Here is a 17679-nt window from a genome sequence, read left to right as displayed (position 1 = left end):
GTTGTAAGGTGCTACATTTGGGGAAATTCTGTTCTGCAGCAATAAATGATACACAGACCATGGGGTTATTCATAGTAACCGTTCAGTAAATGCCAGCCCATATTATTGCCCTGACTGTGAAAATATTAGCAACAGTGTTTTTCAAGTGTCTGTCATGCGCCAAGTATGTGCCACATGCTGGGCAAATGGACTCCTACCTCTGTGCCATCGATTTTCAGCCCATAGAGTGTTGGGGGCAGACAGTCACCTAGAATCCTAGACTCTTGGGCTTAAAAGACTGGAGATACCATTACTTGACCCAACTCTCATTTTACAGTTGAGCAAACTGAGACACAGGGGTTATGCAATCCACTCAAGGTGACAGAACTCAGATCTGCCGGTGCCTGGGCGGCCTCTTTGTAGTTGCTCTGCTCTCAAAGACCTTATAATGAGGGACGATTGCTTCTCACTGTGCATGGAGTGCTTTCCATACTTTATTTTGGGATCATTAGTGCAGAATCCCCTCCAGATCCTCTAGGTGTCCCATATCCCCTTGAGCAGTCCTTCTCTCTAAAGGCCATCCGTGGCTCAGAGCTCTCATAGCTGCCCACAACGGATGTCTGGACCCAAGGCCAGTGGAAGAGATGCTTGGAGCCCTAAGTGTTGAGAGCCCAGAACACTCTGGTCCCCTTCCATGGCATGTGGGCCAGGCCCAGTAGGCATTGCACCTGGGGCACTGCATCATAGCCAAGACCCCATTGACCTGCCTCTGACAGCTGGTCTGTCTTTAGCCTCTGGGTTAAGTACCTACCAGTTTGATCTTGTGATTTGGGATGATTCTTTGTTGAGGATGACCCTGAAGCATGTGACAGAGATCTCAAGCTGTAAGAAAAACAGATTTTGTCCTCCCCACCCTCATCTGAGGGTGCTCAGGCACCACGGAGGCCTGAGGGGAAATCCACAGGAAGAGGCAGGGCTGCCCCCATCCTCCTGGGGAGGTCATGGGGGCAGGGGAGAGAACAACACACACGTGGAGGGCATCCGATCCACAATGTACCAAGGAAACATTTAAGCAAGCCCCAAGCTATGCGGAAATGAAAGCAGAGATGGCGGGTACTTTCCTTTCCAGCATCACCGCCCCCAGGCCTGCGTCAGCCAGTCATCCATCCCTGCAAGAGCTCCTCCAAGAATCCAGCCACTGAGGACATGGAGGGACCCTCGAGGAGCATTTCTTCATGGTCGCTGCCTTTGGCAAACAAGAAACTGAAGGTGGGTGTGGCTGTTGGGCATCACATTACTGGTCTCTGGCAGGGTTTTCTCCATCCAACCTCAAAATCTCAGGTTTCCAAAAGTCCCCTCTCTGGTAACAATCAAAAACAGCACAGAATTTGGGGTTAAGTTGACCACTTTCAGCTCTGCCTACGCTAGTCGTGGGACTTGGTGCAACTCCATATGCCAGTCTGTGCCTCGGTTTCCTTATCTGCAAAATGGGCATAAGTATGACCTACTGATGTGAGGCGTGAATGAAATAGTGCCATGAAGCTCTTAGTAGATGTCCAGCCACTTGGAAGCCGTCAATCAAAAATAATAGTGTTTTAATTATTATTACCTTCCAACTCTTTTTCCTTGTCAGGTCCAGACCATCTCCCCCCACTGCTTTGCCTAACTCCTACCCAGCTGGGAACCCCTTGGTTTCCCATGGGTACCTCCTCCCATGGGTAACAGACTTTGGGGCAGTCCCAAATGAAGTCTGTCTCTTAGCTAGGTGATATTCTGCAAGTCACTTGACTTCCCTGGACTTCAGTTCCGAATAAGTCCAAGTGAGAATCATAATACCCTGAATCATTTCCTGACAAGTCAATGGCACAGAAGAATGGGAGGAAAGGCAATTACTATAGATTAAAAGTGATCAATGAGACAAAATCACCAAAATGCCGTGTGTAAGACCTTATTTGGATCTCATTTGTACAAGTGAACTGTAAGAAGACATTTGAGGCAATCTGTGTCCTCTGAAAATGGCTTGGAAACTAGATAATATCAAGAAATTCTTGTTATTTTTGTTTAGATATGATAATGGCATTGTGATTATGTAAAAAAAAATCCTTATTGGTTAGAAATGCTTACTCAAGTATTTATGGATGAAATTACTTGATGTCTAAGATTTGTTTTAAAATATATCAGACTCAGGGCCTGGGTGGCTCAGTCAGTTAAGAGTCTGACTTGAGCTCAGGTCATGATCCCAGAGTCCTGGGATTGAGCCCCACATAGCAGGAAGTTGCTCAGCGGGGTGTCTGCTTCTCCTTCTCTCTCTGCCCCTCACCCCACTTGTGCTCGGTGACACTCTATCTCTCTGTCAAATAAATAAAAGAATCTTTAAAAAAATGTTTCAGACAAAAGAAGTGTGTGTGGGTGTAGATGAAATAAGATTGGGGAACTATTGGTAGCAGATGAAGCTGGATTTGGTTACATGAGTTCATTATACTCTTCTCTCTACTTCTGTGGGTTTGAATTTTTCATTAATAAACAGTAAAATTTGGGGCGCCTGGGTGGCTCAGTAGACTGGGCATCTGCCTTCAGCTCAGGTCATGATCCCAGGGTCCTTGGATTGAGCCCCATGTCGGGTTCCTTGCTCGGAGGGGAGTCTGCTTCTCCCTCTGTGTCTGCTCCTTCCCCTGCTCATGCTTTTTCTCTCTCTCACTCACTTTCTCTCTCTCAAATAAATAAATTAAAGCTTAAAAATAAATAAGCAAGAAGATGTGCAAAGAGGGAGACAGTAAAACAGTGGTCGAAAGCTCGGACTCAGACGCAACACTGATACTCCTTGTTTGTCTCTTCATCTGTCAGCCCATAGCTTTCCAGTATGTTCCAGCAGCTGGTAATGATACTCGTTTGTAACATCTTGGTTTTGATCCTGGCTCTGCCACTTATTGGCTGGGGTACTTTGCCAAGTGACTTAACCTCTCTGAGCCTCCTTGCTCAGCTGCAAAACAGGGAAAATCATGATCCGTGCCTCACTGAGTTATATTGAGGACTGAAAAAGAGAGCATGGACGGGAAGGACTTAACCCAATGCCCAGCACGCAAGAAGCACTCGGTAAATGCTTCAGCATGAAGAGCACTGGGTAAGGAGTCGGTCCATCTTAGATGTGAAATCCAGCTCTGCGCTGCCACTTGTGGCTCTGTGACTTTGACCAATTAACTCTCTTAGCCTTGTTTCCTCCTGGGAAATAAAACGGAGATCATAATAACCCCCTTGCAGAGCTGTTGGGAGGATTAAGTGACAAGACATGTTTTGATGCCCAGCATGGCCCACGTGGGAATTCCCCTTCCTCACCTCTTGACTTTCAGCAGCGCTGGCCTGGCCCAGGCCCAGGCTGGAGTGGATCCCACTGTCCATTTGCGTGACTTTTGCACCTGGACTGCCAAATGTCCTGGACAAAGTCAACGGAACCATGTGAATGGCCGCTCGCAAATAGAAAACTATGGTTATGAAACACCAGCGAGGCTCCTCTGCCCTCGCACAGCCCTTTCAGCCCTCTCTAGGGGACTTCCTCCTGCAGGCCCGCATTGGCTGGTCTGCCCACCCACGCTCCGCTTCCCCCGGGTAAGCCTCGGAAGTTGGCCTCAATTCATTCTTGACTGAGATCATGATAGGACCACCTTTCTCTCCCCTTCCCAGCATTTGATTCTCACCTCCTTCTTCTCTTTTCTGTCCTCCCAACTTAAGACACAGAGTCTCCTCCTTTCTGAGCCTGGATCATTTACTCCATTCCTCCCCTCCCAATCTTCCAGTACTTTCTCTCCAACATGCCCGCTGAAAAAACTTGCTCAAGTACCTTAATCTTTCCCTAGTCTGACAGTGACCCTGTTGCCCTTTTGCTGAACTCACTCATTCACTCTCCATTCATTTAAGAAGTATTTGTTGAGTACCTACTGTGTGCCAGGTACTGGGGGTACAGAATCAACAGAGGCAGCCTTTACCCTCAAAGTCTTCAAGGTCCAGAGGGAGAATCAGACTCACAAACAGATGATGGTAAGATGACAGGTGGGAAGCAAAGATAGGCCCATGCTTGATGTAGAGATTGACCAGGTGTGCAATGAGGGGATAGGGAGCCCTAAGCCAGCTCTCAGCTTTTTGGTCTGTGCAAATGGGTGAATGGTGGTGGTGTTCACTGTGACACGAGACAAGGAAAATGCAAGGAGGAGCTAGATGTGGGGGAAGATGGTGTGGTCTGTTTGGGGGGTATGAGGAGTTGAGGGGCTGTTGGGACATCCCAGTAGAGATCTCCAACAAATCTTCAACTTAAGGAAAAGAGAGGTCTGAATTGGAACAAGAGATGTGAGAATTGTTGGCATATGGGAGGTAGAGACTTGAATGTACACAGAATGTTCTCTGCTGCAAGTAACAGAGTAATTCCACTATGATCACATTTGTTCTCTCAGATCTTAAATAGTCAGGTGGGGGGCAGTTCCAGGGATGGGTGAATTGGCAGCACAGTGATGGCATCAATGTTCCCTGTGCTTTCTACGGAACCTTCTTGTTGTTTTCAGAGAGTGGACGTGTCCCTGAGACTTGTCTCCCATCTTGGCTGTAAGCTTGCTGCCCCACCTTCTCACAGCCCCATTCAAAGGCAAGAATGAAGCTTTCCTTTTGCCCTTCACTTTATCCTTCCCCTACTTCCTCGAGCCCTTTGGGTCTCCTAGGCCACAGCTATATCACCAAGGCAAAGGAGAATGGGATTAGCATGATAGCTTTAAGCCTTAGTCTCCCGTGGCCTTGGAGAGGTCCACCTTCCTGGAGAACAGTGCTGTCTGATATCTGAACAAAACTGAGATATGAGCAAGGAAGAAGGGATGGCCTCTTTCCAACCCTCCCCATCTTCCGACCCGTAGCTGGCCTGGCAGTGTTGACCTGCATTCAGTAGATAGAGAAGGAAGATAGAAGGAGCTTGGGGTGGGGTTGGGGGACACTTGCATGCTTCAGTGGGTAGAGCTTTTGACTTTTGATTTTGGCTCAGATCATGATCTCAGGGTCATGGTATCGAGCCCCATCCCATTGGGCTCCGCGATCAGTGAGGAATCTGGGTTTTTTTCTCTCTCTCCTTCTTCCTCTGCCCCTTCCTCTGCTCAAGCATGTGCACTCTCTCTAAAAATAAGTAAGTAAGTAAGTAAATAAATAAATAAATAACAAAGGGAGTTTGGGCTCCTGAGTCAAGCATGCCTGCATTTGTGTCCTAGAGCCATTTTCTTGCAAGCTGTGTTACTTCATGGCAGCTATGTTATGCTCTGTACTGCAGTTTCCTCATCTGGGGATGGAACAGGTCTTATGTGCTGGCTCTTGGGGTGATAAAATGAAATAACACTTACGAAGCGCTTAGCATGGTGCCTGGCACTCAGCAAGTGCTCAGCAAAAACTAGCCATTAACATTTTGGTGGGGACCACCCCTTCCTTAAAGTTCTGCAGTCTCATGGGGTGCCAGGCTGGCTTAGTTCGTGGAGCATGGGACTCTTGATCTCGGGGTTGTGAGTTCAAGCCCCTCATTGGGTACAGAGATTACTAAAAAAATAAAATTGTAAAAAAAAATTCCCTAGCCTCTTGTCCTCTGGGCCTCCTGCTCTTTCTGTGACTGGTTCTTGCTCTCACTTCTTCCCCTCACCCCACAGTTGGCTCCTCTATGTCTTCTCTCAGGGCTCTAACCATCAACTCTTCTTCAGGCAGAGGGGACCCAACCTCCTCTCCTACCACCCTTCTTTCATGAGACCCTGGACACTCCTGTATGTTCTATGGTCTCTTAGGCTCATCCTTGAGGCCCACTGTCACTGACCCCACTCCTGTCCCAGTACCTGACACTGGCTGGCCCTATTTCCCTTTGTGTGAGATTCTACCTTAAAAATAGTCATTGGAAATACTCTAATAACTTCTACCTGCCAACGCAGAAGATGTCCAGAAGAACGTAGAGAAAAATTTAAATTTGTGCAGAGAGCAAAGGGGAACATCTGGATAACCTCTAAGTATCCAGGTAGGGCTTCATGGCACCCATGAGAGCAATTTCTGTTTGCCTCCCTCCCTGGGCTGTGAGATTCTCAGGGAAGGGAGAGGGATTACTCATTTAGCTGTCACCCTGGTGCCTGATGTATAGTTAGTACTCAGAGAAATGTCTGATGAATGAAAAAGATTCCTGGCTTTGCCACTGACTTACTAAATGACTATGAATAAGTTCCTTTCTTTCTCTGGACCTCAGGGTCCCCACCGGGGCACTGGACTATGTCTCAAGGAAGCCCTTCCAACATTAGAGTGAAGTTAGTGGCCAATGGATGCAGGAGGGATGGGCTCGCTGGAGTGGGGTCGCGAGATGTCTAGCAATATTCTGGGCTCAGAGATGGGCTCAGAGAGAAGGGCTACCCTCACCCCTCTTCTCAGGAGCTACTCGGTACTCTAGAGGAGGAGGTTGAGGGCAGTGAGGGACTTCTGGCAATTAATCCTGCAAATCTCAGTGGCCCCATTCCTTGGGTCCCCTTGCTAGCTTACCTGCCTGCTCTGGGAGACTAGTCTCTGGAGGAAACTCTGGTAGCCTTTCCTCCCCCCACGCCAGCCCACGAACAGGCTGTTCTTGTTTACGACCCTCCTCCCAGGAGAACAGCGATTGCTCATCCCTCCATGTGATTTGAGAGGGCCGGTCTTTCAGGCCTGGAGGAAACTCAAGCCCCAGCCAGCCACTTGGCACTGGAATGCTCAGCTGGTCCCCTCTTGGGGCTCATGTGACCGGGACCCAGCTATAAATATCAGAGGGGCCTCAGACCAAGACAGAATTCGGGCACCAGGAGAAGAAGGCAAAGAGGCTCTGTGTGGGTATTTTGTGACAAAGGCAAGACCCCAGGTCTGCGTAGAGCAAAGCCGGTGAAGGAGGCAGCCAGGTGAACCCCCACAGCTCCCGACAATATGGATTATAAATCAAGCCTGATCCAGGATGGGAACCCCATGGAGAACCTGGAGAAGCAGCTGATCTGTCCTATCTGCCTTGAGATGTTTACCAAGCCGGTGGTCATCTTGCCTTGTCAACACAACCTCTGCCGGAAGTGTGCCAATGACATCTTCCAGGTCAGTGCCGGGCGGGGCTGAGTCCCGGGCCCCAGGTGGCGGCTCAGCATTCCTGTGGTGGAAAGCCATTCTCTCTTGGTCAAGGGCTTCTAAACAAGGGCTGGCTTTCTCCCGGACAGAGAAAATCCTGGAGGAGACCTAGGGGCTGAAGGAGGCTCAGGGGCAGCTCTGGCTGCCCCATTCCTTCTCCATGACGTGTGTTTCCCGTCCCCACCCTGCCCCCAGCTCCCCCACCGCTGCCTGAGCTTGCAGTTGACTCTCCAATCAGGAGTCAAATGCCTCAAGCGATAAGTGGGAGAAGCAGGCGGAGAGGAGAGAGAAACCAGACCTCAGGGGCTGGAGCCAGCTCCCTGGTGGCAAGGGGCCCAGAGCTTTGGGAGGAGGAAGGTGGCCAGGAGACACTGGGCAGTAGAGGCATCTTCCTTCTTGAGGCTGGTTCCATATAATATGGGCTTCACAAGGGAATGGGAAGAGGCAGGACTCAAGGTTTCCAGAAGCACTTTACAAAATATTCTCTCACAATTTCGTCTTTGAATTAGCAGCCTTCCCAGCTGGGTCTAATAATCATGCCCCTTGCATGAATGGGTTGGAGGCTTGGGGAGAGAAGGTTGCTTGCCCAAAGTCATTCAGAGGATGACTGTGACTTGAACCTAGGTCTGCTGATCCCAGACTTGCTTAGCTGTTTCAGGTGCTCCCTGCTGTGAGTGGGCTGGCTCTCATCTCAGGGTGGGGAGCTCCAGGTCAAATGGTTTGACAAGAATGGTTGGGGGGAACAGGAAGAAGGACAATCAGAGATTGTCCCAGGCTTCACCTCTGTCCTTGTCACCTGCAGGCTGCAAATCCCTTCTGGACCAACCGGGTTGGCTCCGTGTCCATGTCTGGTGGCCGTTTCCGCTGCCCCTCCTGCCGCCACGAGGTGATCATGGATCGTCATGGAGTGTATGGCCTGCAGAGGAATCTGCTGGTGGAGAACATCATTGATATCTACAAGCAGGAATGTTCCAGGTCAGTCCATCTGGCAGCCAGGAGCCCATCCTTCCTCCCCAGCTGGTCTGTGCCTGGCTCTCCCAGGCTCCTTCCCATCTGCCTGGGGTCCAGTGCCCTGGCTGGAGCAGCTAGACTCTCTAGTCCAGAGAGCCATCTCCCTCTTCCTCAAGTAGAGCGGAGGCTCATCTCTATCCCCCAGCCCTGGCTCTCAGTGTCACTCAGGGAATAGGAAGAGCCCAGACATTAGGCTGCCCTCCTAGCAGAGACTGAGATAGGAACCAGGGGAAGGGCAAGATGTGACAGGGAGAGGGATGCACTGGGGCCACCTAAGTGGCCGCGACAGGCAAAGAAAAGTGCCCAGAGAGAACACAGCCGGACTCTCTATGGTGAAGGTGACCGCTATCACTGCGGGCCCTGGGGAAGCTTCCTCTTGCTGCCCCACCACAATCCTGTGGATCAGGCATGACTTTCATCAGCCCCATTTCATGGATGAGGAAGCTGAGGCTTAAAGAGATGATGTCAATTGCCCAAGTTTTCCCAGCTGGGAAGAGAAGTGGCCGGAAGCAGCTCCGACAAGTCTTCCAGGCTGCTGCCCTCAGGCCTTTTGGTCCCAAACCGTCACTCAGTGGCTGCCTGCAGGCAGTGTCCTTCCCAAGCACAGGGGACAGTCCAATCTTCGTGAGAAAAAGCCCTGACTGGGCGAACCATTGGCGAGTCTGACTGTTACTAAGGCACTGTGGGAACTTGGGTGAGTCATTTTCCCTGTCTGCAGAAGAGGACGGTAGGGCTTGTTTTTGTGACTCTCAAATAGGGTTTTGATGGGAAATGTTAAAAGTATCAAATATTTGTGGAGGACCTCCTGTGTGTACCCACCATACTAAGCATTTTCAGTGTGTGACTCTGGTTTAATTCTGACGGTAATCCATGCAGCATTCTTACCCTTGTTCTCCAGTGAAGAAATGGAGGCTCAGAGAGGGTCAGAGGGTGGGGGTAGAGCCAGGTGGCAAAGGGAGACCCCTGCCAGGATGGGGGGCCCTGGGCTAAAGGATGAAAGGAAGGTAAGTCTGGTGAGTCTGGAAAGGAACTTATTTAAGAACGGGGAGATAATAATGCCTGGCGTGTGACCAGTTGTGCATGGCTGTTCGGAGGCGAGGCATTGCCATGGGTGGGGGACAGTCATCAGCTGACACTTGTGAGATCCTCGCTGTGTTAGGGGCTGGGAAAGCAGCGGCAGTGTAGACACGGGGTTGGCTCTAAATGAGCGTATAGTCTAGCTGGGGAGGTAGGACTGAGGCCCAAAAACTGAGCCTCAGATGGGAAGAAACTGATGCCCCAAGAGAAACACAAATAACATGCCAGAGTCCCAAAGGAGAGAACACCACCGAGGGAGAAAAGCATTTGAAGAATGTGTGTTTGGGAAGGAAAAACCTTTCTGGACTTGAAGTCGAGGCTTAGGCTGACCTGTTAGCCATCCCTGGGCTGCCGTGTTCTGGCTGTGTGACTTGGGACCCACACATTGCCTCCGTTGCTGAACCTGGGGCCACCCTCCCAACGTGTTTACTGATGTGTTCCGCCACCTGCCCCGAGTCACGCTCGCCTCCACGCCACGCGCTTCACGCTGCAGAGATGAGGAGAGGCAAGTCTCCTTGCTCTGATGGCCGTTACAGTCTGGTGGATTAAATATAGAATTCAGTGAGGCTATGAGTATAAATTGCTTTGCTCAGAGTCCGGCCCACATTCACCAAGAGCTACAGGGGCTATAATTAGAGCAAGTGCACTCTTGTCTCCCCTGCCCTGACCAGATGGGTGACCTTGGGCAAGTCAGTTCACCTTTCTGTCCAGTTCCAACCCTGGGATTCTACAGCCTTTCCCATGTTCAGCACTGGCGGGGCCTACGGCCCACCACCAGCGTCAGAGTCCCAGGATATGAGGACAGCCTTGGTGTCACTGGCTTTCCTGTTTCTGGGTCTCCAGAAAATGAAGAGGACTGGAGACAGCCAGTCACTGAGAGCTCAGGCCCTAGATCAGGGGTGAGGGGGGGCTGGAGCTGGGCAGGAGACAGGGCCTCCCCCCATCTGACTTGCGCTTCTTCTCCACTGCAGTCGGCCCCTGCAGAAGGGCAGCCACCCCATGTGCAAGGAGCATGAGGACGAGAAAATCAACATCTACTGCCTCACGTGTGAGATGCCCACGTGCTCCATGTGCAAGGTGTTTGGGGCTCACAAGGCCTGCGAGGTGGCCCCGCTGCAGAGTGTCTTCCAGGGACAGAAGGTACTGGCCAGGGTGGCCTCCACCTGGGCCTGCGGGGCATGACTGGAGGATTCAGGATGTGGATTTGATCCCTGTCGATCTGCTGAGCCGGCCTTTCAGGAATAGTCCCTCTGGAGGGACTTCCCAGGCCACAGGAGGAGGTGGCTGAGCTCATGGGTTATACTTAGAGCCACTTGAGAGCACCTGGGTGTGGCCACAGGGGAGCGACCAGACCCCTGGGTCAGGCCACCAGGGTCCTCTCAGGCCACGACTTCTAAATCCCAGGGTGCTTTGGGTCCCAGATACCTCTGTGCTGTGCTCATTACCTCTCCTGTGGCAGAAAGTGGCCCAGAACCCACCACCACCCCCTGCCGGGGTCCCCAGGCCTGCGGGAGTCCCATCATCCTTCCCATGCACTAAGCTGTGGCCCCTCTTTCTGGACACTTGTTCCTTGCCTCCCACTCTTGTCTTGATCTCTCTCTTCTAGAACTTTCCAACTCTATTTCTTTTCTGTGTCCCTTCTTTCCTAGAAACAGACCCTTCCTCTGATAGTACATTGCTGTCGTATTTTGGTCATGTCCTCTTTTCTGGGCCTCATTTATAACATCAGGGACGCAGTATCTCTCTGATGTTCTCTGCTCTGGCCCCGAACGGCAGCTCAGAAAGAGGCTCTTTCTGGCAGAGAGGGGAGGGCGGGTGCCACCCCCGAGAAGACAGGCTCTGAGACTATTTCTGTCTCTCCTCTCCTGATTCCCCCTCCGCCGGTCCTGCCACTAGACTGAGCTGAGTAACTGTATCTCCATGCTGGTGGCGGGGAACGACCGCGTGCAGACCATCATCACTCAGCTGGAAGACTCTTGTCGAGTGACCAAGGTGAGAAGGAAGGGAGTTCTGTCTAGGGGTCCGACGCCTCTCGGGGCAACCTGGTTTCTGAGGTGAAGGTTCACCTGGGGGTAGTGGCTGCTGGTTGGGGCCTAGAGGCTGGGGTGTTCAAGCGGGGTTGGTGGGGTGGGGACTAACTGTTCCATTCATCCACTCATTCACCAAAGGCTTCTGGAACACAGCTGTGGGCCGGGCCCTGCCAAAGGCACTGGGAATGGGGTGGTGACCAAGACAGACCTGATCCCTGACCCCAGGGAGCATCCCAGCAATAATTCTCAATATTTCTTCAGCACTAATAGTTTCCAGAGTGTTGTCTTCAATGTGTGGTAGACTAAAGCTTCTCAAACTTAAAAGCGGTTCAGATCACCCCGGGATCCTGTTAAAATTCAAGTTCTGATTCAGTAGGTCTGGAGAGAGGCATGAGGTTCTGCATTCCTAACAAACTCCTGGGGTGTTGCCCAGCTTGTGGGTCCATGGCCCACACTGTGAGTAGCAAGACTATAGAAGCAGAAGGAAAATTTTCTATCTCTGCAAAAGCAGCCATGATTTTCCATCTCCACTTGAGGTAGGGGAGCTAGAGAGGAGGTGGGGAGAAGGATCATCTTACTCCTGGTGGGCGAAGAGTTGTGGGAAGGGAGGCTTCAAGAGAAAGAGGGGTGCATTGCTACTACTCATGAGATGCTCCCAGTCTGAGAGAGGGTAATAGAGGCCCCCAGTCTGAGGAGATACTATTATTATTCCTATTTTATAAGTAAGCAAACCAAGAGGTAGCATCTATGTTGGAGAGAAGGGAGCCTCAATGAGGAGGCCTAGAAGAGGCCCTGCTAGGACCAACTGAGGCAGAGCTTCCTGAATCCAGTCATGATCCTCAAATGGGGTTGTGGGGAGGGAGAGAGGGACTTAGGTGCACACAGAGGGCCCTGGAGTCTCTATTTTTGAGGAAGGGGCTAGCTTTCTCCATGACACCAGCCTCCAAATGGTCTGCTAAGTAGCTATGAGATCTCAGTAAGTGCTTTCTTTTTGCTAAGCCTTCATTTGTCTTCTGCAAAATGGGGACATAGTCAGATCTCTCCCAGCTTCAGACCTCTGATTCCTAACACACCCATCCCAGTGCCGGAAATAGGGAGGAGGACCCCACAGGGTGCGACTCGGAGAATTCTGTCCCCAGGAAAACAGTCACCAGGTGAAGGAAGAGCTGAGCCAGAAGTTTGACGTACTGTACGCCATCTTGGACGAGAAGAAGAGCGAGCTGCTACAGCGGATCACACGGGAGCAGGAGGAGAAGCTCAGCTTCATTGAGGCTCTCATCCAGCAGTACCGAGAACAGCTGGACAAGTCCACTAAGCTGGTGGAGACGGCCATCCAGTCCCTGGACGAGACTGGTGGGGCCATCTTCCTCTTGGTGAGCAGAACAGGAGGGGGTGGGCGGTCACTTCAACCAACGGGTCTGACTAAAGTGCAAGTCATGCTCCGTCACTGGTCACCCGTGTGCTCCTGGGAAAGCCATTTAAGGCACTAAGCCTCAGTGTCCTCGTCTGTAAAATGGGCGCACAATGATTCCTAACTTCTTTCCTCTTAACTGATTTTGTGAGGATCAAATACGAGGATGTTTGTGAAATGGCATTGTAAACTGCAAAATACAGTGTCCATGTAGAGACTGTTCATCAAGAACATTCTATGGGTCAACCACAGAAGCAGAGACAACAGAGATGAACAAGACACAGCCCTGCCCTAGAAAAGCTTGTTGGGGGAGCACAGAAAAGGATCAGCGATAAGATTTCACAGCTCAATAAAAATTTCCCAAGCACATACTGTGGACCAGGGTTTGGGCTAGACATTGGGCATAAAAACGTGATTAGGGTATGATTCTCATCTTGGAGACTTGGGGGTTTAAGAGTGTTTAGAATGATACCCTGAAAATCCAAGCTTCCTGCCATGACCGTGGAAAGGTCCTAGAGTGATGACCAAAACCCGTGTAGACCATGAACAGAAGGAAAAAACCCAAATGCTGTTCAAGTCAGAGCAGGGAGCAGGTCCCACTGAGGCTACGGAATGGCACCAAGGGCCCACCTGTGGCCCAGTCACTGTTTTTGCTGATTTCTTGGGGCCACTTCTTCTGTATTCCTAACCCTGCGCTCTCTCTCTCTTTCCCCCCACAGAGTGCAAAGCAACTCATCAAAAGGTCAGTATCTCTCCAGGACTATGATCCAAGGCCCCAGCTCCCACCAAGGCCTTTGACCTCTGTCCAGTGGACCTCCCCCTGTGCATGAGGTCGGCTGGGAAGGTCTCAGCCCAATCTAGCTTTCCTGGCCTTTGCATCCCCTGCCTTTTTGTGACAGGAGAGAAATACCCCACCCTCCAGGGGGAGCCTCTAGGTGCAAGGCCTGGGTGTGGGCGTAGATACATGCACTGATGTGAAGTGGAGCTAAGATACCCCCTTCTCTCACTGAGGCCCAGAAATCTCACCCTGCCCCTCCTTTCTCTCTCTCCCACCCCCACAGCATTGTGGAAGCTTCCAAGGGTTGCCAGCTGGGGAAGACAGAACAGGGCTTTGAAAACATGGACTACTTTACTTTGGACTTGGATCACATAGCAGACGCCCTTAGGGCCATCGACTTTGGGACAGGTAAAGGAGGTGGCAGTGCCACATGTCTATTTCCTCGATAACATTAATAATATTAATAGAATATATTTTATAAAATAATAATATATTATATATTATAAAATAACATTATAATATTAATAATATTTCCCCGATAACATGTCTATTTCACCCCTGGTAATCTGCTTCCCTTCCACTGAGCCCCACCTGGACGCAGGTACACTAGTAAACAGCCAAACTTCGACAGCCAAGTTCTTCAAGAGCCCAGAGCCTAGCACAGCACCTGGCACATAGTCATCACTCAGTCAATTACAGATGGACCCGCTGCTGGGAGGCACACGGCAACTGTAGTCAGGCAGATTAAGTTCAAATGTACGTTCTGCCAGTTGCTATCTGTGTGACCTTTGGTGAACCCCTCTCCTTCTCCGAGCTGCATTTTCTTTTTCAATTTTTATTTATTTTAAGTAATCTCTACACCCACCATGGGGCTTGAAGTCATGACCCTGAGATCAAGAGTCACGTGCTCCTCTGCCTGCGTCTGCCAGTCGCCCCTGAACTGCATTTTCTAACTTTAAAAAATAAGTTAAAACATGGGCCTACTGGTCATGACCACACCAGGGTGCTCTTGCAACAGATAAGATAGTGATGCAGGGGAGTTTGCCATGTACTAGATAAAAAGTAGTTACTGCCTAAGGCTGGGCTTAGCTTCCGCTTCTTAATTCTCCCATCTCTGATACTTGGGTACCTTAATTTACCTGTTTTTATGTCCTCATTTCTGTTTGTAATTACTCTACCACAGAGTACCTATAGTAATTATAACAACATAACCATAACAATAATTAGGAGAAAGTAATAAGGGGAAATGAGGAAGCCAGATGAAGAGCAAAGATTTAATGATTTGCCCAAGGTCACACAGTTGCAAGGTAGCTATTTAGAAAGAGAGAGTGGATCCAATTTTGCTAAGTGTTGTACTGATTTGAGAGGCGATGCTCCAATGACCCGCTGGGAAAGCCAGAGCTGAACTCTCCTGGGCTGTGTCCCACACTGGCTTTCAGAATCTGATGTTGAAGCTATACTCAGAATTCCAAAATACCCCACTTGTTAAATTCTGTCATTTAACTTAATGAGATAGTTTCTATTGTTGTCTCCATTTTGTAGTTAAGGAAAGAAAGCTAAGAGAGGGTCCATAATTTGCTGGAGGCCACACAGCGAGTAAGTAGCCTAAGCAGACTCCACCAAGGAATTTGGCTCCCAAAACCCTAGGGAGGATTCTATGAGACGATATGTGTAAAGTGTTTGGTGCGCGCGTGTGTGCGTGCACACACACACACACACACACACACACAATGCTTGGCACATTTGGCACATAGTAAGTGCTCAGTAGATGCCGCTAAGAGCACTTAATTATGATAATAATTCAAAAACAACAACAAAACCCCCTGGGTTATGCACAGGTCCCGGCTATGTAGCTAGAAACTGGACTGATGTTTTGGAGGCATGATCTCTCTCAAACCTCTCCCTACACACTCTTGACAAATGCCCTGCTCTCTGGTGATTCCCGCACGGCCCTGAAGCATTAAGGAAGTGGCTTGGGAGAGGGTGGGGTGGAGAACAGGCACATTCCCTGTTAGCGAAGCTTGACAGTGACGTCCCGGGATGGGAAGGCGGGGACATAGGTCGCCGTCTGTCTGTCTGGGGTTCAGCTTCAGAGAACTATCAAGGAGATGGCCCAGGAGTATCCCCCACCCCACAGCCACCCCTTTGTAGGCTGTGGAATGAGGAAAACCGGACAAGGAGTGGTAGGCAAGCAGATTTCAAAGTCTGGGCACATTCCTTCAAGACAAGGACTCTGATCCCTGAGGGAGTCGGGTCTCCTCAGGTGGTGTGTCTCTGTCTAACTGGGAGGCGTGCAGAAGCACAAAGCGTGCTCCCCGCAAAGTCCTCTCTGGACACTGGCAGCTCAAGCGATAGGAGCTGCTGTTGCTACTTTGGAGGGGTGTGAGAAGGAAGGAGGGCGCCAGGGGGAGGAGGAAGCAGGTCTCCGTGTAGCTTAGGTTCGGCAAGCTCGTCACCTCCGGGGCCACTCATGTCGCCACATGGCCATGGGGTCCCAACTGGGGGTCAGCAGGGGTTTGGATAAGTGCTGTCTCCAGCCTGGTGCCCCTTCGAGCAGCTCTTCTGAGGAGCTGGCCCCATCCTAATACAGTGGTTCTTTGTCACACACAGATGAGGAAGAGGAAGAGTTCATTGAAGAAGAAGAAGATCAGGAAGGGGAAGAGTCCACAGAGAGAAAGGAAGAAGGTAAGAAATTCATCGTTTGTTTGTTTGTTCAGTCATTCAACACCACGAAATCCTGACTGTGTGCAAAGTCCTATGCTGGACCCCGGCGGATGAGGCCAGTATGTGGTGATGGCCCTGATATGTGTTTTATCCCTTCTGAGGGTAAAGTCCTGTTCTCTTTACCCTGAGAGGAAAAAAAAAAAAAAAAAAACCACCAAAAAATGATTCACAATAAAAAGCTCTCATTTTATATCTAAATGATCTTCCTGAGTGGAAAGCAATACAGGGTAACATAAAAAAAACGTAAAAGACAAGGGAGTTATGAGCCAGGTTGGGCTAACTTTTGTCTGGCTAGCACAATGTTTAAATTTTTAAAAATTAGTTGCCAACATTTAAAAAATTAGGAAATGGGGGGAGGTTTTTTTGTTTTTTAAGAGAGGGAGAGAGAGAGAGAGGAGAGGGAGAGAGAGGATTCCAAGCCGGCTCCATGCCCAGTCTCACGACCCTGAGATTGTGACGTGAGCCAAAATCAAGAGTTGGAGGCTTAACCAGGCGCCCCTGTTTTTTGTTTTAAGGAACTTTCAACTAAGAATCTGGATCTCTACCTTCTTGTAAAATTTTGGGAAGAGCTAACAATGCTTGCCCCCACCCGCCCCACCAATCCCAGAGAGCGGGCGCTGGGTAGGGACCGCCCCCTCTGCCAGTTTGCTCCGCCCACCACTGTCAGTCTGCCACTCAGTCTAGTCCTCCGCTGGCCCGGGAGCATCTGATCACCCACGTGCCCTCCCGCAAGTCATTTAGAAAACTCTCTGGGCTGCAGAGCGTGGTTAAGTGCCTGGGTTCTGAATGGCAGCTTTCCCAGAAACGAATGGTATAATCTTGGGCTGCTCACAACTTTTCAGAGTCTCAGGCTACCTATCTGTGCACGGGGGAGCGATACTACTGACCTCAAAAGGTTCTGGTGAAGAGTAGATGTGATCATTTAACACAGTGGCGCATAGAAAGGACGCGTTTGCTAATTAGCACATGTTTGCTAATAGAATTTTTCAAGCCAAGTTACTATTGGAACTCAATTCCAATCCAGTTGAAAAATACAGGTACTCCGAATTTCGGAGTTTTGTGTTGGATGTGCAATCCATCATGTTTTGACGACTAAATTCTATTTTTCTTTAAGAAGGCAGAGGCCAGGCAGGAATTGGAGTCTGATAATTTTGTCACTGGAGTTTGGTAAACTCCAGATCCCCCGTGCCCTGGTTCACCTTGTGTTTCTTTGTCTTTTTCTTGCAGGACACCAGTAAGGAACTGGATGAGGGAGAGACCTTCTGGATGCAGAGATGCCGGGGAGGGTGGGGAGGGGCCCAGCCACCTTGGTGACAGGCCCAGGGTGGGAGGGGTCGGGGCCCCTGGAGGGGCAATGGGAAGGTGTGTCTTCTCTCCACTCAGAGAGCAGGGACTAGCAGTAGGACCCCCACTGCTGTGTCCAGCAGCCACTGAACCAGAATTGGAAACGTGCTTGAAACAACCACACAGGACACTTTTCTACGTTGGTGCAAAATGGAATATTTTGTACATTTTTTAAATGTGATTTTTTTGTATATACT

At 50.2% G+C, this 17679-nt stretch overlaps 1 protein-coding gene across 1 annotated transcript; it reads left to right on the top strand.

The window, feature by feature from the left end:
* Positions 1 to 1024: 1024 nt before the first annotated feature.
* Positions 1025 to 17429, top strand: TRIM63 (tripartite motif containing 63). Its single transcript, XM_059375520.1, has 10 exons — positions 1025 to 1248; positions 6612 to 7077; positions 7910 to 8082; positions 10167 to 10335; positions 11092 to 11187; positions 12365 to 12598; positions 13356 to 13378; positions 13698 to 13822; positions 16025 to 16099; positions 17366 to 17429. Exons 2-10 carry the CDS (start codon positions 6919 to 6921, stop codon positions 17374 to 17376), a joined length of 1065 nt encoding a protein of 354 aa, XP_059231503.1. The 5' UTR covers positions 1025 to 1248; positions 6612 to 6918; the 3' UTR covers positions 17377 to 17429.
* Positions 17430 to 17679: the final 250 nt, after the last annotated feature.

The sequence above is a fragment of the Mustela nigripes genome, chromosome 14 (genome assembly GCF_022355385.1).
Source record: "Mustela nigripes isolate SB6536 chromosome 14, MUSNIG.SB6536, whole genome shotgun sequence".
Taxonomy (NCBI): Eukaryota; Metazoa; Chordata; class Mammalia; order Carnivora; family Mustelidae; genus Mustela; species Mustela nigripes.
The sequence above is the reverse complement of the archived record's forward strand: the minus strand, read 5'-3'. Positions and strand labels throughout refer to the sequence as shown.